The 22,165-nt window shown below is 40.3% G+C and overlaps 1 protein-coding gene across 1 annotated transcript in view; it reads left to right on the top strand.

Moving 5' to 3' along the window:
- fcho1 (FCH and mu domain containing endocytic adaptor 1) overlaps positions 1-22,165 on the top strand; it is a 65,526-nt gene that overhangs the window by 42,498 nt on the left and 863 nt on the right. Inside the window, exons 12-26 of the mRNA XM_062424291.1 lie at positions 2,015-2,075; positions 4,565-4,758; positions 4,934-4,958; positions 5,151-5,207; positions 6,306-6,357; positions 7,570-7,694; positions 7,864-8,949; positions 9,939-10,045; positions 10,707-10,896; positions 17,329-17,443; positions 17,568-17,723; positions 17,810-17,942; positions 18,397-18,593; positions 19,056-19,120; positions 21,682-21,849. Coding sequence (XP_062280275.1) covers positions 2,015-2,075; positions 4,565-4,758; positions 4,934-4,958; positions 5,151-5,207; positions 6,306-6,357; positions 7,570-7,694; positions 7,864-8,949; positions 9,939-10,045; positions 10,707-10,896; positions 17,329-17,443; positions 17,568-17,723; positions 17,810-17,942; positions 18,397-18,593; positions 19,056-19,120; positions 21,682-21,849 — 2,731 coding nt within the window. The remainder of the gene's footprint in view (positions 1-2,014; positions 2,076-4,564; positions 4,759-4,933; positions 4,959-5,150; positions 5,208-6,305; positions 6,358-7,569; positions 7,695-7,863; positions 8,950-9,938; positions 10,046-10,706; positions 10,897-17,328; positions 17,444-17,567; positions 17,724-17,809; positions 17,943-18,396; positions 18,594-19,055; positions 19,121-21,681; positions 21,850-22,165) is intronic.

Raw genomic sequence — 22,165 nt, 5'->3', positions numbered from 1 at the left:
AGTATGTGTATGCATGTGTGTGAAAGGGCTTTGGACGCTGCCAGAAAACCAACAGTGTGGGAGAAGAGAAAGTAAATGGAGCTACTGGTTTACAGTTTCAAATGCATTAACGTTCTGACTGCAGTGTGACAGATACTAATAATGTTGACTGAGGTCACTTTAAAACACATTGCATAAGAGTATACAAGCAGTAAAACACTCAATTTACCTTCCAGATAGTGTTATAATAGTAGCTATTAACCAAGGCAAAAAAAGTTTTGCATCAACATTGTTTTTATTTTATATTTTTCAGATGTTATAGTGAATTAATAACAACAGTGTACCTCCAAACTATATCTGTCTGTGTTGAGGAGACCTTGCCTAGTTGAGTGACTCAACTAGGCTAGAGGTTGTGTGAAATTCCAAAACAACCTAACAGGCAGACAGCCCTCACATACTGTTGTCTTAATATAAGAGGTTATAAGTGAGATGTTGGCAAACATACCCGCACATCCAGTAAATACAAGACAACATTATTATACTATTAAGAGTCTTGTTTCCAGCCACCTGATGAATGTACGATAAGTCTTCATCAATCAATTGTTGAGATAAATATCTGTCTGGTAGCTAACTGTCTTTCTGCCATTTGGTTCACCAGTCAGTTAATCAAAAGCTTTTGTGCTGCAAATGCTGCTTGATGCTTGATGATTTTAATTATGTAATTTTATTAAATATCCATTTATTTTATTGGTCTTTAGTTTCAAATGGACAAATACTTACTGTTAAAGGACACCTGGATTTTTATTGATTTAAGTGTCCCGCATCATAGCGTGCCCAGCCAGTATTGGCTTTTTATAGTCAGCAACAACAACCACAGTGATCACATGACAAGTTGTAATGCACAGATCCACAAAATTTTGTTGAAAAGAAATGCCCCATTATGAAGCATACAGACGTCCTGTTATGCTGGAATCAGGTTTAATGAGAACAGCGAGGCTGAACCAAGCAGAAAAAATGAGGTAGAAGAGGTTCAATAGAGTTTCACAGTTGGACATAATTCTCTGCTGGTTTGTCACAAAGCGTGTGACAATCATGCGATGTCTGTTAACATTAAATCAATCTTTGAAAGTATAAAAAAAGATCAATTATTTCAGCATTAAAACTAAATGTGGGTAACTGTAGTAAGGGCTTAAAGCTCTCAGGTACCACGTCTGATTTCAGACACAGAGCAGCTTTAAATTCATATAATTATATATATTGTACACGTTTCCTTCTGGACAACTTTTCAGGCTCACAAATCATTTTCTTGCTTTAATCCCTGACTGCTGCAGTCACACTAATCTTATTAATATGACTTTTCTAGTCTGATCACACCATGATGTATTAACTATACTGGTCGGAGTTGTAAATCACTTTTTCTTTCACTTAGATCTATTGAGACAGACCACATAGTGTTCAGGGGGGGAAAAAATTTCAATGGCAGCGGGGATGCTTCTTATTTCAACCTAATTTATTGAGATCTGATTACAGAAATCATCCCCAAGGAAATATTATCTTAGTGTGTCGTCACATGGGCTAAAAATACCTGCTTCTGAGCTGGTTGGATCATAACTCTGTCCTTTCCTAATATTGTGTTTTGAAGAACATTTGGCTAAAGTATATGAGGGAGAGGTGCTTTAAATCAAATATAGAAAGCACACTTGTAGCTTTAGCCCACAGCTTTGTTTGAGCTGTAGGTTAAAACAGTGTTAATGTGTCACAGTTGTTGTAGCTACTCACTTACTCACACTCACACCAAAGAGCAGTTAACATTTGTAGGATCCATTTATTCACACACATTCTAATAGAAAGCGTTCAGTGGAGCACGTAGACTGTGAGCACTTCAGTGTCATATGTGTGGTTGAAGTGCCATTTGTCTCCATCTTGCTGACGCAGCTATTGTCTGCCTCCCTCTCTTTCTCGTGTGTGTGTGTTTGTGTGCATGTGTCGATGTGTCGGTGCGTGTTTGTGTGTGCACGTGTTCCCATTCATATAGAATTCACCCCTGGAAGTAGACGATGAAGGATTTGTCATCCGAGCTGACAGCACCCAGAGTGATATCCTTTCTCTGCTCACTGGGAGGTCTGGATGCGCATGCATTTATATTACAACTTTAGTTTTTCATTCTTTAGTTATTCTTTATGTTTCTTTAATGTAAGGTGAGTTAAGGTACTGTCAGCAGGTTTGCCACTTCATGAATACAAACATAGATGGCTGACAAGTTAAAGGTAAAACTGGAAGAAAAGTGTCCAAAGGTACGGTTACATTACGTTTCTTTTCAGTAAAATTTCATAGCACTTGGCCCAGAACGAGACGTCACGTCCCTGATACAGAAAGCCTGTGGTAGATGCAGAAAAAACCTAAACTGGACCAAAGACACAAAAGTTCAAAAGAAGAAAGTCCACACACTATAGCTTCCTTTTTAAAAGCACATTTAATGGAACATCCTAGTGTCTGTATACCTGCATTTAAAAGGGAGCTACAGTGTGCAGACTTTCTTCTCTTTTGAATGTTTCTGATACAGGTAATAAATAACTATTGATCAGCACTGTAAACGGTGTACGGAGTGATGCTACAGTTTGTAGTCGGCCATGAAACACACAAGAATCATTACTTCTCTGTTTCCGTACACAGTGCAGCAGTGTTTTTATTGAGCATATCTGCCCACCCAAAGGTGAACAAAGGTGACCTGCAAATCCATCAGCAGCTGGCTGAACATAGCACCAAAACAGGAAACACACACTTGAATTTGTCCATTGGAAGTGCTCCAACAGACGTGAAGTGAGACAAAAGTGTGAAGTGACCATACGTTGTCAGCTTCAGTGGTCTATGGCATAGATTCTCCAACTCTCTGGAAGTCTATTGGAGACAATTTAACATCTTTTCCTAAAGATCTTCCCTCTGTGTTTTGATGATGGTCGTGAAGAGCTCTGTCTAACATGTCGATCCACAGTGTCTCAGTCTGTTCAGTTGAGTTGATATCTAATTAAATTAAATCAAGAAATTACTGGAAAGGACTGTAAAACATCAGCAAATGTCCATGTATGCGCCTTAAGAGCTAACTGAGCCTGACAAACAATGAAAAGCCAAAAATATTAAATTATAATAATAAGAAAAAAATAAGCACCTTTTCATATTTCTGAAGCTGTAATCAGCAAAGATTTTGCATTTTACTTGATTAATAATCACAATGTTCAGGTCTGGATCTGGTTAATTACCTTCTGATTGACCAGTTGATTAAATGAGCATCTTAGTGAACACAAACATGTGAAGTGTAGCATCTACTGAATTAAAACAAGTCTGTGTTAGAGGCACAACTGTAAAAACAACAGCTAAAGGTTTCTCTAAATTGATTGTATCACTTCAGAAGATGGACTCATGTATAGATTTTTTTTAAATTTCTAGAAGATGACACAAACTTGACTCTCTAACATGGCAGAGACAGTTTGCACCTAATTAAACCTCATGAGGCTGAACAGACTCAAAGACCCTTAACTGAGACAAAGATATTTTAAATGAAGTCTAATCAGAAGGTCGGAGGTGAGGGGAGAGGCTTATCCAATTAGTTAACACAAACTGCTCCATTCTTGGCCTCATTAACTGTAGAACCAGACGGTTATTTAGGTCTCTATCCTATTAGTTAACGCCAATGACTGAATGCATCCTCGTCATTAAATACAGGTGAGGTAAAGTCATGCTCAACTATGCACACATGCATCAATTATGAATGAATTTACCTTTTAACTTAATAACCCATTTCCTAACTTTTCAACCCTCATCCATTTCTCAGCAACAACACTTTCAGTCGTGTCAGCTCTCAAGATAACGTTTCTTCCTGCCTTTGTCATCCTCCCATCGCGGCCCTCCGCCCACCCAGAATAGATCGTACACGTTCACCAAAGTGCTGCGTGTGTCGCTCAGTTTCCCTGAATCTTCAAATGAACACAAGACACAAACACACAACACGTGATATTACACGACACGGCCACATGCAGCAGAGAACACAAGAGGAAGAGGCGGTGTCTTTCGTTGGGGGTGAAAATAGCGGCAGGAAGTGGCAACCTCACTTCCAGCACGCTCTGGTGCTACTGCATCTGTTCATGTTTTGCATGTGTGTCTGTTTTCATTGCATCCTTTTCTCTGTTGTTATGATTTAATCAGTTTCACAGAAAATCTAAGGGCCTTTCTTCTCTCTTTGAGGAAATCACAGCCTTTTATCCAAATAGTAATAGTCACCAATGAGCAGGGGCAATAACATTTGAGCCTGCTGACCTGTGTTACATGGATTGTTTTGTTATTTTGATTCATATTGATTATTTTGGGGGGCATTTTCACCTTTATTGGACAGTCAATACTGAAAAAAAGCAGACAGGAAACAAGGTAAGAGAGGTGTATAACATGGAACAAAGGCCTCCTGCAAGATTTCCCATTAGTTTTCCTCTCATCATCTCTCTCTTTCATCCTCCATCATCCTTTCTTGACGTGAACTCACCAAACAACATCACAGTATGAGCTTGTTCTCCTTGACCCTCCTCTCCCTCTGAACGCTGCGCTGAGGAGAAGGAGAACAACTTCTACTCTAGCGACTCCGACTTTGACGATGAGGAGCCCAAGAAGTTCCACATCCAGATCAGACCGGTGGCCAGCAGCAACCGCAGCAACTCTGCGGCCACAGAGAAGGAGCTGAAAGCTACGGTGGGGGCTCTCACCCTGCCGCCCAACAGAGGGGTCCGACAACAGGTTGGTTGCTGTTTCTATTTCAAATTATATGTTAAATTCTTTAGATTGCACGTCTAAAGTATGCATCTGTGTGCAACTGTTTTCATGAGATTTGCTGCTGAATAAAAAAAATGTACTCTTTAAATAAGAAAATCCAGTAAATAAAACACATCTGTCGTTCTCTCTTGACTTTCAGGTTTCAATCAAGCGGCATCTCTCCAGTAAGTTCACTCAAATCTGTGTGAATGTTTGTGTCTGTTTTCTGATGAGTCACTGCTCGTTGTTGTGCAGCAAAACTTATTCCTGCACCAGAAAAGAAAAGAGATATTTTGAAAAAGAAAAATGGGGTGACACAGTTTGTGTCTTTGGCTACAGATTTCTGCTAGCTGTGGTCTTCTGTTATGTCTCCGCAGGAAACTCAAGCACTGCAGGAGGCCGCTTGGAAGAAGGCGAGGGTGCCTCCCACAGGGGTGAGTCTTATTATCTATCTATCTATCATGATATCTATTAAGGTAGATGGCAAGCTTTCCTTTTTTCCTGTATTTTTATGTAGAGCTGACACAATGAGTTGATTAATTGTTGAGAATCAGTTGAAAATCTGCATTTTTTTTTGGAAAATCACCCTATTTAACATAAAGATATGATGCTTTTCTTTGTGATATATAAGGTAAAATAAATTATCTTTGTGTTTTATACTGTTAGTCTGATAGAACAAGCAGTTTGAATATGTCTAAATACGTCTCTGGAAAACTATACTGGCCTTTTTTTCACTATTTTTAACATTTTAGCATTCAATAGATCAAATAATGAATTAAGAAGATCATCAGCATATTAATCAGTGTTATAATAATTTTGTATTTCATATAAATCTGCACAACAACATCCAGTGTTTAAGTCTGTATTGTTGTGCATTTATACTATGCCCATAAGGGGGGTTTCAAATGACATTTTCAAAAAAGATTTTTTGTGTTGTTACCTGAAAATAATGAAAACACACGCACACACGTCCACATCTGAAGCATCAGTGAAACGATGATGCTTGTGTGTGTGTGCAGTGTCTCTCCACCTCCAGCCTGCTCGGCCCCCCTGTGTTTCATTCTAGACAGCAAATCTCTTCATCGGCTGACCTTGCATGAACAGCCACTCTCCATTAGTCACACCCGGCCCTCTGCTCGTGCTTCACAACATGTTTTATCACTGACAGCTTCGCTAGCTGCCAGCAGGTTAGGCCGAAGTGGGAGGCTACAAGCTGCTTCTCTCCAGCAGCGGGGAGATTGCTCTCTCTTAAATCCAGAAGCATCACGTTTAATGATGAGCCTCTGATTAAAATGGTTGCTCTGCAGTGACAGCTACGGTAGCTGGAGTTTAGTGAGAACTGGCTAATTGCTGGTATTTTTCACCAAGGAGGTAATGGAAGATTGGTCTTCCCTCATGTCGTTCTATCTCACCCCATCCCGGCCTGCCCTCTGCGCTCTGACGAAAAACAACATGCTGCTGATTAGTCCTGATTAGGGATCATGCTCTGCTGTTATTCACTGTCTGTGTGTGTGCGTGTTCTCTCCTTACAGAAGGAGACCAGGATGGCCTACGCAGGTCCACCTCCAGTCCTGATCACAGCAGGTCAGATAGCTCTGCCTTTCATGTCGCCTTTTCAGCTTTGTGAAGCTTCAGGTTTCCTTCTCACAGTCCTTCCAGCGTCACCATCCTTGTTTTATTTTTTGCCCATCTGCTATTCTTACCTTCCTCACCTTGTTTGTCTCACTTAGTCTCTTGTCGCTTGTCTCACCTCCACTCTTCTGGGACTATTTACCACTAGATTTTGGAGCCTGGCTGCACGGATTTGCATGTGCATGGCAGCATTAATTGAATCAGGAAAGCGCATTCACCAAACTGTTGAAAAGTAACATCTGCTATTCCCTTAATTAGAGCTAGATTTAGAAGAATAGTCTAGTCTAGAGTTATTACATATTAAAAGACAGATTTACTGTATATGAAGAGTCAGAGAAACTGGTATGTGCATCGCTATTATCAGGCTCTGTTTCCACATATCAACATTTTAACTCATAATTCATGAACACTGATAAAAATCCCACAGTTACATATTACCTACAATAAAAAAAATAAAACCCCACCATTCAAATACAAAGAGAAATTACACTTCAGGAGCAACATATCTTCATATATCTGCCATGACATACAATTTCTTCAACATTTATTCTTACATTTACATATTTGCTCCTCAACAACATCACCTACCAGGGCTGGATGATATGGACAAAATCCAATATCACAATATTTTTGACTGAATACCCCGATATCAATATTGTAGGGATGACTATTGGTGCTTTCACAAAATATTTACACAATCAGACTTTTAATTAATAATTGTCAGTAATGTGGATATCATGACTGAGTGGGTAAATGTAAATAATAGAACAGCTAAAAAAGTCTTAAGTTTGGAAAATTACATAAATTTACTGTAATGTAGCCTTTAAAACCAGGAAAGAGACCGTTTCACGATATTACAACATCCCAAATCTAAGGTAGCTGCTCTTGTATCACAATATGAATATAATATCAATTTATTGCCCTACTACCTACACATATAATTGAATGTTTACAAAAATGTACAGAAGGTCTTGATCTGTGTTGAATCACCTTGCTCTCCTTATGCTTTTTTTCCTCCATCCTTCAAATTCCCCCCATGTCCTCGTCCTCTTCTTCTACTCCCTCCACACTTCTGTTACGTGTCTCCTTCTTTTTTCTCTCCTCCCTCCTCATCACTCTGCTCTCTCTCTGATCTCTTCTCGTTCTCTCCTTGCTCTCCACCAGGTTGAGTTCGACTGCGTCAGGTTCGGACAGTCTGTTTGGACCACCGCTGGAATCGGCCTTCAAGTCCAAAAGCTTCAATGGTCGAGAACAGTTCAGAGAGCAGAGCACGTTTGGTGCCTCTGAATGTAAGATTAAATGCTACGTTAAAAATATTTCTTAAATTATTTTAATTCAGAATCGTTTGCTTTTTTTCTTAAAAGTAGAGATCATTAAAGTCTAAACAAGTTTTTTAATCATACAGATAGCCTTTGACTTTGCAATGTACTGACATCCTGTGCTTACTGTGTGTGTCAGATGCTGCCTTCTCTTCCGACTCCTCCTCTCCGGAGAACGTTGAAGACTCTGGCCTGGACTCACCTTCCCATCAGCCCCTTGGGCCGTCCCCAGAGCTAGCGGGCTGGGCTGCTTGGCCTCCTGTTTCGCAGAGTAAAGAACAGACCCAAACACTGGGGCGACCTGTGGACCCTTTCCTCTCTGCCTTCCGTGACCCCTCCCCTGGTCGCAGTCCTCACACGCAGGACGACTCTGCGAACGTCTGGTCCGTCGCCCCGTCACGTCCCTCTCGCGTCCCCCCAGAGATCGACACCTCATCCATGCAGTTCCCTGCTTTCTCCCAGTCCCTCCCCCCACCTGACATGGAGTCGTCGGTGTGGAACTGCAAACACATCCCTCCAGAAGACCCCTTCCTCGCCGCTTTTGAGAGGACGGTCACCCAGGACACTTTAAACCTCTCTGACGCCTGGGCTCGCCCACCGCCTCGCCCGACCCAGGAGGGCAGGGGAATGGAGGTGAGAGGAGACCCGTTCTCCATCAACCTCGCTGACACCAAGACTCTCCCAACCCCCTCTTCCTCTTCCTCCTCCTCCTCATCCATTCGTAAAGACAGAGACAGGAAACGAGACCGGAGCCTCCCGCCTCCCGTTTCCTCTGATGACCCATTCGCAATCACGATGATCGGCAGCCCGACACACCAGTCGTCGCTGGCTGCAGCAGCAGGAATAATCCCTCCACACGGCAGCAGCAGCAGCAGTGGAGGTGGTGTCGCCGCCAACAGCAATAGGCTTGGACTTGATGCCAGTTCAGGCTCTTTACCCCTATCCCAGCCGAAGAAGGAGCTGATGCACTGGAACTCTGTTCACAACCCGTTCAGCGAGAGCGTCTCTGGACAGCTGAGCAACTCCAAAACACAGGAGGGAGGAAAAGAAGGAGGAGGAGGAGAGAGGAGAAAACATCGAGCATCAGAAAGTGAGCCGCGCAGGAACGCCCCTCCTCTCACGAGGCACTCCGGCCCGCAGGAGGATCTGTGTTTTTCCACAGACAAAGACCAAAACTGCCTGGATCTCAACACTCAGCTCCCGTGTAGTATCAGCTCTCACAAGGGTACGGATTTATTTTGTTTTGTTTTGTTTTCTTGGGGCATTATTGATTTCAAAGAAAAGGCTGATACATGGCAGCAGGTAGATCTTTACATAACTTCATGGACATAGAAGTAGGCATTACATTACTGAACATGGTGCAGAAGAACATGAACAAAGAAGGTGCACCTGCGAAAGTGAGAAAATCCAGACCTTAATAAAAGTAAAGGAAACCTGTCACACTCACAGAGTTTCTTAAAATCCAAATATAAAGGTCACATGAGGAAATCACATCTTATAAACTACCTTTTAATATCCAGAGCATGGACTCATAGGATTCTATCGCTATCGTTTTACATAACCATTTTTAAAATTTGGTGCTATTTTCCAAGATTTTAAAAATAATTATGGATACTTTAATCATATTGGTATATTTGATAATTGTGATCCATCCCCTAATAAAGATAAATCATGAGTCAAAATCAGGTCCAGAAAGGAACCTTGTTGCACATCACACCATTCTCTCTCTCTCCCCTGTTTCCTGTCTGCCTCTTCACTGCTTGTTATCCACTGAAGGCAAACATACCAAAAATTAATCCAAAAAAAAAAAAAAAACTGACTGTGAAAAAAACAAGAAATCCCACACACTGTCAACCCCTTTAACTTTACTAAGGACCTTAATATGGTTGAAATCGTGTCATATCGTATAAATTCATTGTAATTTTATCCAATGAATGTCCAATGAATGAAAGGTTTATTTCTCACTGGAGAGGAAAATCTCTTTGAAGAATATTCAAATAACAGCATGATGCTAAATCCTTTAATTAAACCAATACAAATAATAATTCATTATGTTCATTTCATTATTCGTTATGCATTAGTGCCAATTTGTTTTGGCAGCCTGGCCCGTTCAGCTCTTCAGCGGCTGCTCTTAGAGGATGTTCTGCGTCTTGTTCCAGTGTGTGTGATTCAGATCAGCTTTGAGTCACTTTGTGTGTCTTTTTGTTTTTTAAGGGTCCAAACACAACTTCAGACAGGACACTGCTGAAGTGGTGACAGCTGCTCCTCCAAGAGCAACGCGAGCCAAGAGGACTTCAGGCCGACTCAGCGGCTGTGAGAGAGTGAGTATCAAGCCGTGAGTGAGATCTTTCATAAATGAGATATTATATTATTAAGTTTCAGACAGTCGTTGGTGTTGGATGAGTATCAATGCAGCAAGTTTTTAATTAGTTTCATCCAGTAAGAGACATGATCAGTCAAATAAAAGGAATTAAATGAAGAATTTTTATTATACTTTTCTATAAATAATTATAGGACTGTTTCATTAAAAGGATTATTTTTTTAGGTTTAAACTGTTGTAAATCAAAACAGGCAATTTAAAGATGTCATGCAGGGCTGTGGGAAATTGTGTTTGACGTTTTTCTTTATTCTCTGACACTTTATATATTTAATGATTAATTAGAAGAAAAAACAGCACATTTAGTGAGACTGAATATATAAATATACCCAAGTTGTCTCATATCTTTAGTTAATATATGATATATCAAATCATGGAAAATATATATTTCTTTTTTTTATGTTTGTGATGCAGATTGTTACACCTACATTATGTGGATATAAACACATAGTTCAAAGAAAAGAAAACTGTCAGAAAACTGTAGCTTACAACATAACATGTTTATTTCTCTGTTCTGATCCAGTTTTTTCTGACTTCAGCTCTGATGTTTCATCCATGTGAAAATATTACTGATGTTAACACAGCCTTGTCTCTGTGTGTCTCAGTCACGGTCGCTGTGCTCCTCCCCGCTGCCGGAGCCCAGCCCCTCCCTCACCTCCTCCTCCTCCTCCAGCCCCAGTGAGTGGGGGCCCCAAGCCAGGGACAATGAGTGGGGGGCCCAGAACCGGGCCCCTAGCCCTGCCAGGGTTGGACAAGCCTCACCGCTGCCCTACCAGGACCACCCACAAAGACAGCGTAAGTGTAAGACTCAGCAGGTGGATGTTCAGAGGTTGTAACACAGATATAGTGGAAGGCATCGTTAGATACTTAGAGAAATACACTTATAGAGAGGAGCGAGCAATGGAAGACTAAGACGCACCTCCAGGTAGCTCGTCAAAAATCCGTTCAAAACTGAGCAAAAACGCAAATCTACTGAATGTTACCCACTTCGTGAAGTATATAAACGTTTAGGTAATCACCGGAACAAAATATTCTGCTCGTTTTTCGTAATGGTTAGAACGAAGGCCAAGAAGAGCGAGTCACCTGAGACAGGCCCAGAAGCCCCGAGCACACCTTACTCGGAGGCCCCGGAAACCGACGACAGTACTATGGATGAACCCTCTAACAAGACGGTGCTCGCGGCCATCGCTGCTTTAAGCGCAGATGTGAACCGGATCAGATCAGAGGTTTGTGCCACCATAGAAAACCGCATCACAGAAGTTTCTGCTACCATCAGGGGCGAGATCTCATCACTTAATGAAAACGTCCAGAAATCTATTTCTGAGCTGAGAGGCATATCAGCAGTGCACGAGACCGCTCTAAAAGAGCTAGAAGAAAGCGCTTCAACCCACTCTGACATCCTCTCCACACTGCAAACTACAGTGGATCATCTGACAACTAAAATTAAACACCTGGATGAAAAATGTGAGGACCTCGAGGCGCGCTCCAGACGGAACAATATCAGGATTATAGGAATACCGGAGGGAAAAGAGGGGCCACGGCCCAGAGAGTTCATCTCACAACTCCTAACCGAAGCGCTGTCTCTGCCGGAGCAACCACTGATAGATCGGGCACACAGGATAAACCGCCAGAAACCGAAACCAGAGGACCCCCCGCGACCCTTCATCTTAAGACTTCACTACTACCACGTCCGTGAGGAAATACTACGTAGGGCCATGGAAAAGAATAAGCTGGAATACCAGGGGCGGAAAATACACATATTTCCAGACTTCCCTCCTTCTGTGGTCAAACAGAGAGCTGCGTTCACTAAAGTCAGAGAATTGCTACGAGGAAGATCGGACGTCAGGTACGGACTGATTTATCCTGCCAGGCTGATGGTGACGCACGGAGGAGTGAAAATGTCGTTTACCGACCCGAGGGAAGCTCAAGATTACGCCGAGAAACACTTTGGTCAGCCACATTAGACAATAACAGAGGAATAGACACAACAAGTGGCCCAGCTGGGTGGATAGCGAGCTGCATACAGCACCATGGAGAGCAACGTGAGGAAATGGACTGTCTGTGACAGTTGCGTGAGTCTCTCTCTTTCTCCCCCTCTCTCTCTCCCCCTCTCTCTCTCTCCCTCTCGCTCTCCTCTCGCTTGTCTATTCACCAAAAGGTAACACACACTACTGGCTGGCAATGTGTGTGGAATCTGAACGAGTGATCGCTCCAGCAGTTATACATACTGGTTCAATCCATCAAAATATGGTGAGACTGTACGTTAGGCTACACTAGAATCGTTTTATACCTGACAGTGTAAATGTTTTTGTTTTATTCAAATGAATCTGACGAGCTATCGTTTTTTGAGAAGCAGTAGTTACTAAAGTTAACAAAGGTTAACAGTAACAGCTCAGGGAAGTAATAGTTTTTGGTTAGACTTTATTCTTTTTTTTTTTTTTTCTCTCATTATTATCATTTTTTGAATACTTCCCGAAGTACTTTCGTGCCATACGCTTGTTTAGTATTGGCTAGAAATGTTCTTGTTCTTTGTTTACTCAGTTTGTTCCAGGGGGTTTAGAAGAGCTTATAGGAAGGGGAAGGGAGGGATGGGATTTAGCCGTCTTACTACTATAAAATCACAATTTAAAGATGAACTAATTGGAACTGTTATTTACTCTACTTTTTTTCTGATATGCCAATACAAGATGATCTGAATACAAGAGAAGGAAGGAAGGGTCTAACCTTAGCTAGCTGGAATGTGCGTGGACTTAACAATCCAATAAAAAGAGGTAAAATCTTTGCTCATCTTAAATCATTAGCACCAGATCTGATATTCTTACAGGAAACCCACTTGAAAAAAGACTCTCACGTCAGATTAAGGTGTAAATGGATCAATAATGTATACCACTCATCATTTAATGTTAAAGCAAGAGGTACAGCAATTATGATAAGGAAAGGTGTTCCCTTCATTCACAAGGATACAATATCTGATAAGGAAGGTCGGTTTCTGATTGTAACTGGGGAAATATATTCTACTCCTCTCACCTTAATGAACATATACGCTCCGAATATAGACAATCCATCATTCTTTCAGAGGGCGATGTCTCTTATACCAGATTTGTCCCAAACTAATTTGATTATTGCAGGGGACTTCAATTGCGTGTTAGATCCGTATTTGGACAGGTCTTCCACTCGCAGAGCAGATAAGAGTAATTCAAGTGTCTTTCTTAATACATTTATCAACAATACTAATCTGTCTGACATTTGGAGAATAGCCAATCCGACTGGTAGGGATTATTCATTCTACTCTGCAACACATAACTCTTACAGCAGGATAGATTATTTTCTCATAGATGCAAAACTAACGCCATATGCTGTAGATACGAAATACCACAATATTTTGATCTCAGATCACAGTCCCCTTACGTGTACTCTGAATATTCAAAATATGGTGAAGCCACAGACGAACTGGAGGCTAAACCCTCTTTTACTAACCGAAAAAGAGTTCTGTGATTATTTAAAAGCTCAGATATCCCTCTATTTTGATACTAATGATAATTCAGAGACCACCCCTTGTGTTCTATGGGAGGCATTCAAAGCATTTATTAGAGGCTCTATCATTTCATTTGAAGCATCTAGAAGGAAAATGAACAAAGCTAGACTACTTGAATTAGACAACCAAATTAACCTTCTGGATAAAGAAAATGCCAAAACTCCTTCCAGTGACTTGCATAAAAAGATATCAGCCTTAAAATATGAATATAACAAGATACTCTCGGCAAAGATTAGCAAGGCATTTTTATATACAAAACAAAAATATTTTGAGTTTAATGACAAGCCACATAGACTCTTAGCCCGGCAACTCAGAAAACAGGAAAATGATCGCACAATACATAAAATTAAATCTGATAAGGGTGAGATTCTGATTAAACCCAAGGACATTAATGATCGATTTCTCCAATTTTATAAAAATCTGTACACTTCCAAAAACGATACAGACTATACAGCTATGCAAGATTTCTTAAATAGGTGCAATCTTTCCCAACTAGATGAAAATGAGGCAGCTCAGCTGAACTCTGAAATTTCTGTTGAAGAAGTTAGAAAGGCTATCACTTCACTTAAAAGCAATAAAGCTCCAGGCCCTGATGGCCTTCCAGGTGAGCTGTATAAAAAATTTAATGACACCCTCTGCCCATATCTACATAGGGTGTTCACCCAAGCCCACACGGTTGGTGTCCTACCTCCTACTTTAACAGAAGCGGTTATTACAGTGATACATAAAAAGGGTAAGGACCCTGAAGAGGTTGGCTCTTTTCGCCCTATTTCTCTGTTAAACCTAGATGGGAAATTATTTTCAAAAATTTTGGCTAATAGATTGAGCCCCTTTCTAGATAAATTAGTACATCCTGACCAAACTGGTTTTATACCAGGTAGAAATTCTTTTTTCAATCTTAGACGTTTATTTAATATCATGTATGCTACTGATAGACCAAAAGAAGAGCTAGCCATCCTATCACTCGATGCTGAGAAGGCATTCGACCAAGTCGAGTGGCCTTATCTATTTGAAATTTTAAAGAGATTTAATTTTGGAGAAAAATTTATTTCAATGGTAAAGCTTCTTTATAACAACCCCTGTGCACAGATACTGACTAATCAAATATTGTCCCCCCGTTTTAGACTGCATCGAGGAACGAGACAAGGGTGCCCCCTTTCCCCCTTAATTTTTGCTTTAGCAATCGAACCCCTTGCCGAGAGTATCCGCTCAGACCCTTTAATTCATGGTTATAATACACAAAAATCTATAAACAAAATTTCATTATATGCCGATGATGTTTTATTATTTATCTCTCAGCCCCAAGTCACGATTTCACAGATACTCGATAAAATAAATTCATTTGGGACCTTCTCTGGTTACAGGATAAATTGGAATAAAAGCGAGCTAATGCCCGTGCACGTACAGAATATTGCCTGGTTACAGAACCTCCCTTTTAGTGTATCTTCAGAAAAATTCACGTATTTAGGAATTCAGATCACAAAGTGCCACTCTCATTTATTTAAGGAGAATTTCCCACCACTGTTGTCTAAATTACAGTCAAATATACAGTTCTGGAAGACCTTGCCAATTTCATTACTTGGCAGAGTGAATGCTATCAAAATGATTTTCTTGCCCCAATTACTATATTTATTTCAGAACATTCCAGTGTTTCTCCCCAAATCTTTCTTTAAAAAGATAGACTCGATTGTGCTCCCTTTCTTATGGGAATACAAAACCCATAGAATTGGCAAGAAACACCTTTGTAAAGCTAAAATAGAAGGTGGCTTGGCACTCCCGAATTTTTTATCATATTATTGGGCCTCACAAATCAAGATTATGGCATACTGGCTGGATAACACAGCTACCCCACCCAACTGGCTTGAATTAGAACAAGAGACATGCCAACCTAACTCTATAGGGGCCATCCTTCTGGCACCTTACACTATTGAGAAGTCTCTGTACAATAGCAATGTGATGATCCACAGTACAGTACGTATTTGGAAACAGATCAAATCACACTTTAAGTTGAAACCCATATCTTATGCTTTACCTATCACTGGGAACCCTACGTTTCCTCCATCCACTCTGGATAATACTTTTAATCTCTGGAAGAACAGAGGCATCCATACAATAGGTGAGCTGTACATTAGAGGCATTTTTGCATCCTTTACACAACTACAGAGTAAATATAATATACCGAGTAGTAGTTTCTTTAGATACTTGCAAATTAGGGACTATGTAAGAAAATATTTGCATAATTTTGAGACTTTCTCAGGCTCTTCTCTTGATAGATGCCTCCGGCCCATGTCTTGCCCAGAAAAATCGATATCTTATATATATGACACTTTGCAGTCTATCAATCCAGTGAACTCCACTTTAATAAAAACAAAATGGGAGGAAGAAATGGGCACTGAGATCCCGGACCCTCTATGGGAAATGAGTTTGGAACATACTCATCGTTGTTCTAATAATGCCAGGCACTGCCTAATTCACTTTAAGATTCTACATCGTCTTCACTATTCTAAGGAGAGGTTACATAGAATATATCCTGAGACGTCCCCTATTTGTGACAGATGCCTTGTTGCAGAAGACACGTTGCTTCACAGCTTCGCCCTGTGTCCCAAGGTTAAGATCTTTTGGTTTAATATCTTCAGTTTAGTCTCTAAAATACTTAACATACAGTTGGAGCCTAATCCACATACTATTATTTTGGGAATTTCAGACGATTCTAAAAGGTTAAATAACTACCAACAATGTTTCCTCTCCTATAGTCTCATCATCGCAAAGAAGCTACTTCTCATGCATTGGAAAAAGAAAGAAACACCCACCACAAAGATGTGGCTTAGTGATCTTACTAACACTCTCCATTTTGAGAGAATAAAATATACTCTTATGGATAAACTTCCACACTTTGAAAACATTTGGTCACCTCTCATTCACTATCTCACACCTGGTAGTGGAAATTAATGTTTCCCCCTAACTATAATAAAGTAGTATTTAGACGGAAGGGTAAGGCTGGGTAGGGTGGGAGGGAGGGAGGGATTTATTTAGGTTTTGTTTTTGTTTGTTTATTTTTCTGTATTCTGTAATACATGTGTATCTGTTCTTCATTTACCATTGTTATGTGTTCTAAAAACAAAAAGAGGACAGTATGTCCTAATTGCACATATTTCTATTTGGATATACATTATTCTTGTGTGTATGATGTGGTTAATATAACAATGCTACAATGTGCTCTAATAAAAATATTTGAAAGAGAAATACACTTATTTACTTTTTTGCAGCTAAATACGAAGCTACAGCTCAGTTAGATTAGTCTAGCATAAAGACTAAAAGAAAACTAGGCAATACATCTGTTCAAAAATCAAAATGCTCTTGGCCAAGAAATAGTTTGGTCCATAATACTCTGCAAAACCACCGTTTTTAGGCTTTGGTTTTTAGTGAGCTGTAGAGTTGCTGATTAGAGATGTGTTACCTTTGAACAAAGCCAGGCAAGCTGTTTACTCCTGCTTCTAGTCTTGATGCTAAACTATTGTCTTTAGCTTCATATTCAGCGTACAGATGTGAGGTCAGTATCAATGTTCTTTTCAAACTCTCGACAAAGAGGCAAAAAACATGTTTCCCAAAATGTTCCTTTAAATATTACACTTCATGTAAAATTCATTTTTACAGCATGACTCAGAATTATCATTATCATTTGCTCTCCGCAGTTCATCTCTCGCGAGGTCCCAGTCCCATTTCCCTCAGCACACAGGAGGCGTGGCCGGTGGCAACAGCCATAACTGAGTATATCAACGCCTACTTCAAAGGCGGACAACACAACCGGTCAGCACAATGCTACTTTCTACACTTTTTGTCCTCTGCTGTTAATTGAAATTCACTATAATTATTAAAGAATAAGAAAAACTAACTGAATTAAACTAACATGTGCGTTTCCTTCTTTCTCCAGCTGTCTTGTGAAGATCACGGGCGACCTAACGATGTCCTTCCCAGCAGGCATCACTCGGATTTTTACAGCAAACCCGAACGTCCCAGTGCTCAGCTTCAGACTGGTCAACATCTCGAGGATCGACCACTTCCTGCCAAATCAGAAGCTGCTCTACAGGTCAGCCGCCCTCTGCCTTTCACAGCCTCACAACCCTGTTTGTAACCGTGTACAATCCTCACCGACCCGTCTCTGCGTCTCCACAGCGATCCATCCCAGAGTGACCCAGACACCCGAGACTTCTGGTTCAACATGCAGGCTCTGCAGCTCTACCTGCAGAGAGAAGCTGAACTCAACCCCCAGGCCTCCTACTACAACGTGGGGCTGCTGAAGTATCAGGTCAGGATTAAAAATGAGGACTCTCACCATCATATTTTTCTGCTTCTTTGTTCCTCTTCATTCCCACATTTTTTCTTCAGGTGTCATGCATGGTGTAAATTAAAACATTAATATTTTACAGGTAATTTGATGTTTCTGCAGAGGAACAAACTAATTATCGAGAAAACTGGATATTCCTTGGAAGAAAAGCTCAATTTAAGCTAAAAACATGTCCATTCATCATTAATTTATTATTGGAAATTTTCTTCTTCATATATGTTTAGTTGTATATTTCCTTGTAGACACATTTAACATTACTGCTGTTCAGCTGACCAGCTTTGCTCTGACTGAAACACTCTCTGGCTCACACTTTTCATTTGATGTGCACTGAACACTGTCTCCATTTTTTTTAACTTTGTAAGTTTTAAACGTATTTGAACTATAAAGTCTCAACAGTATGTTTTCGTGTCCTCAGGTGTCGTCCCAGGACCCGGGTCGGGCTCCTCTCCTGCTGTCGGCGGAGTGTCAGCGCAGCGGCACGGTGACCCGGGTGTCCCTGGATTATCACTGTTGCCCCGCCACCGCGCCCTCCACCCAGCTCACCACTGTCCAGGTGCTGCTGCCGTTAGACCACACCGCCACAGACCTGCAGTGTCAGCCGCCCGCCTCCTGGTGAGCAGAGACGCCGTGGTGGCGGACGGATAACGAGCGGTTTCTGTCAGCTGTTAACTGTCATTCACTTGTAACGGGGTTTAGCAGGAGTCCGCCCTGTTATTAACTCAACACGTGTAATCAAGAACATTATTGTGATGTGTAAATAGTCATAATTGAACCATGTAATCACAACGAACGAGCTGAAGCGCTGTTAATGACCTCAGTTACAGGAAAAAATAGAGATGGAGAACAGGAGACACTTTAAAGGACAAAGAGTAGAGACTAATGACAGAAACATAAGAGAAGAAGCAGTTTGTGCTTCAGTGCATATGTAGCTTCCTTTTTCCGTCTATATAAATATATAAATTTACACCTTAATATAAAGTCAGAAGGTGTTTCTGACAATTTAAATGGCGATAAATGTTTTCGCTCAGAGCGAACAGACGAAGGGCCTCACTGACTTTTTATTTGCCTCTGCAGGAACGCTGAGGAAAGACGGCTGCTGTGGAAACTACCAAACCTATCCCCGACCAACCACAGCAAAGGTCAGAGCTCTGCTGCTTCTCTCTCTTCTCCTCTCTGCTTTTAGGGTTTTTTTTACATTCATTGAAGAAGTTAGTTAATGAAAAACTGGACCGGGTTGCACCAGCTGTTCGTAAATCCATCACCAAGTTTGTGAGTAAAGTCCTTCCTAAAGGTCTTTGTAACTACAAGCTAGTTTCAAACTAGTGATTTCAAATAAATCAGGTTACACCATTAAAACTTAGTCAATGTCTTAGCTATTAAACACTTTAGTGATGTGTAAATTGGTTGCTAGGAAACATCTGTAGCACTGTCCAATAAGACGCAACTATCTATGTAAAGAGTTGCTGTATAAATAAAATTTGATTTATCGACTTTTGAGAAACGGCAATCAACATTTTTCACCATTTTATGACATTTTATGGACAAAACAGCTAAATAATTAATCAAGAAAATAACCAAACAGATAAATCGATAATGGAAATAAGTTCATGTGTGTAAATATTAAGTAAGTATTGACTGATCTCTGTGTAAATATTAGTTTCTCTGGTGCGACCAGCTGTTTGTGAGTAACCTAAACAGAGATGTCCTGTTGCTCACTGAGAGGACAGAAGAGGAAAACTTTCACTCTCACCTTGACACCTGACTGACAGTCTCAGCCCGTCTGTCACCTGATTATTATATTTTCCTTCTCATCATTAAAATTGGTGCCTGAATTTTCTCCCCGATTGCCTTCTCGACGGCCTGACATCTCCATGTTGTGTCTGAACGAAATGTAGAAAACGAGTAATTAAGAGTCATGTAAAGCGATCTCTGCTTCTCTTTTTTGAAGGAGCGTGTAGGAAGGCATATCATTACCTTTTAGCAGCGCCATTAGCATTTGAAGGTGGCAGCTGCTCTCAGTAGAAGTGCTGGTGGATGCTGTTGCTCATATTTCATCACTTTAATGGTGCACAGATAAGAAATGGCACCTACAGGCTTTTTATTGTTCTAATTTAAGATGGGAACATCTTAAACTTCAATTAAATTGAGCATTTGTGCGTCCCTGTACAAAGACACCCACATTTCTTCTTTTTATTTCATTCTTTTATCAACTAATGATATATTATTAGCTCAGTGTGAAGCTACAAGGTCGGAGAGCGCAGATTAAAAAGTTTTCATAGTCTTCAAGTGATGGATGGGATGTTAAAGGCTGGAAATGTTTATAGTTAGAAGACTTGAGTGGTTTATGAGCCAATGACAAAGCACTAAAAAGGTCACCATAACTCCTCCCCATCCCTCCTGATATACTGCTGCCCTGCACTCCTCCTGTTTCTTTATTATTAAAATGTAAGAAGTGCTGCTTTTCATATATAACGTCTCCCAGCGTCGAGCCGGTAATGAATTCATTTTACTGGACGTCTTGTTAAACCGGAGCAGCCGTGTCTGAGCAAATATTTCTCGGCTCTTTGGAGCGATCCTGCAGTAAATCCATCAACATTTCTTCTCATATTCGTTTACGAAGCGTTTACAGTCAATATAAGACCAAGGAGTTTGTGACTTTTACTGTACATACAGTCCTGTGACTCTGGTCTTGCTTTGTTTGGTGATTTTCAAATCACAAGATGTCGAGAATTTAAAGTCAGGCAAACTTTAGTTGAAAAGTGAAGATTTTCAGGTGTCAGTATAGTATCGTTTTAGTCCTGACTTCACATTTAAATAAAGTCATTTAAATGCTGTAATATTTAAAATTAACTTTGGTAACACTTCCCATCTTTAGCATTAAATATTTAATATAACACACAACATTATATTGAATGTAGTATAAGCAGATATCTGTCTGTCAACAATTATAACTTCTCTTATGAAGACATATTTTACATTATTCCAACTGTGTTTTACTTAAGGCTGCAACTATCGATTCTTTTCATCATAGATTTATCTTTATCTTTATGCGTAAGTGTTAAACTGCTGCGAACAAAGATTTGTAGCTTCTACTCATTTCAGCATTCAAACATCTCAGTTAAATGACGCTTCTTGTTTGTACTTCTTTCTTTAAAGCTTTTCATTCACTGTTTAGCATTTAATCACTTTAGAGGCTTCTTCTTTTATTTATTGGAAGATGTTTTTATAGAGAAACAAAAGTGAGACAATCAAAAAGTGTTGTTTGTGTTGGATCTGACACTACAGGCACAAGTATATTTTTAAAAAAAAAGCTCTAGTCCCGAGGCAGTCGTCTTGTAACAGATGACAGATAATTTTGATCTCTGCCGGTGCTTCATTAACTTGCTTCTCGCTTGTTAGATTTCCAAACATCATGTTATTGTCAATAAAAGGCTTTGGAAATCGGTGTAATTACTTTTTTTTTTAAAAGAGAGACCATTGTTCGTAAGATGTTTTATCTGCGTTTCACATTTTGTAAAACACCAATGACTCAGTTGTTCCTTATTTTCTGTCTCTGATGGATCGTTTAAGTGAAAATTACCCTGAAAGTCGAGTCTGTGTCCCTCTTCACACCGTCACTAATTGAGAACTTTGCTTTAAGCATCAAAAAACACGTGAACTTCATCATCATCTCTCATGTTTCTGTGTTTTTGTGTCTCAGGTTCAGGGACCCTGTGTGCCAGCTGGCAGTGCCTCGAGGTTCCCCGCGGCCCCCCGCCCAGCCTGGCTGTTCAGTTTGTGGGCTCCGGGGCCTCGCTGTCGGGCATGGACGTGGAGCTGGTGGGCACCCGCTACCGCATGTCGCTGGTCAAGAAGAGATTCGCCACAGGTGACTATTGTGACTATTGCTGAAACAATTCATTAATTCATCTTTAAATTATTCTAATTGATTATTCACCTTTTGATGATCATTAATCACTTAGATCAATTATTAAAAGCAAAAAAGCTCAAACTTTTGTTGTTTTTAGCTTTTCAAATTTAAGATTATGCAGATTTTTACATTTTTCTGTTGATTATTGATTACTTATAATATAGCTTATTTATTACTGATTACGAGTACTGTAACCATGAGATTGTTCAGTCAACTCAAATATTCATTTATGTCTGATAACTGATCAATAAAGCATCAGTATGACATATAAGCC

This window comes from Scomber scombrus, chromosome 8 (genome assembly GCF_963691925.1).
Source record: "Scomber scombrus chromosome 8, fScoSco1.1, whole genome shotgun sequence".
Taxonomy (NCBI): Eukaryota; Metazoa; Chordata; class Actinopteri; order Scombriformes; family Scombridae; genus Scomber; species Scomber scombrus.
Note: the sequence above shows the minus strand (reverse complement) of the source record. Positions and strands in the feature narration are given on the sequence as shown.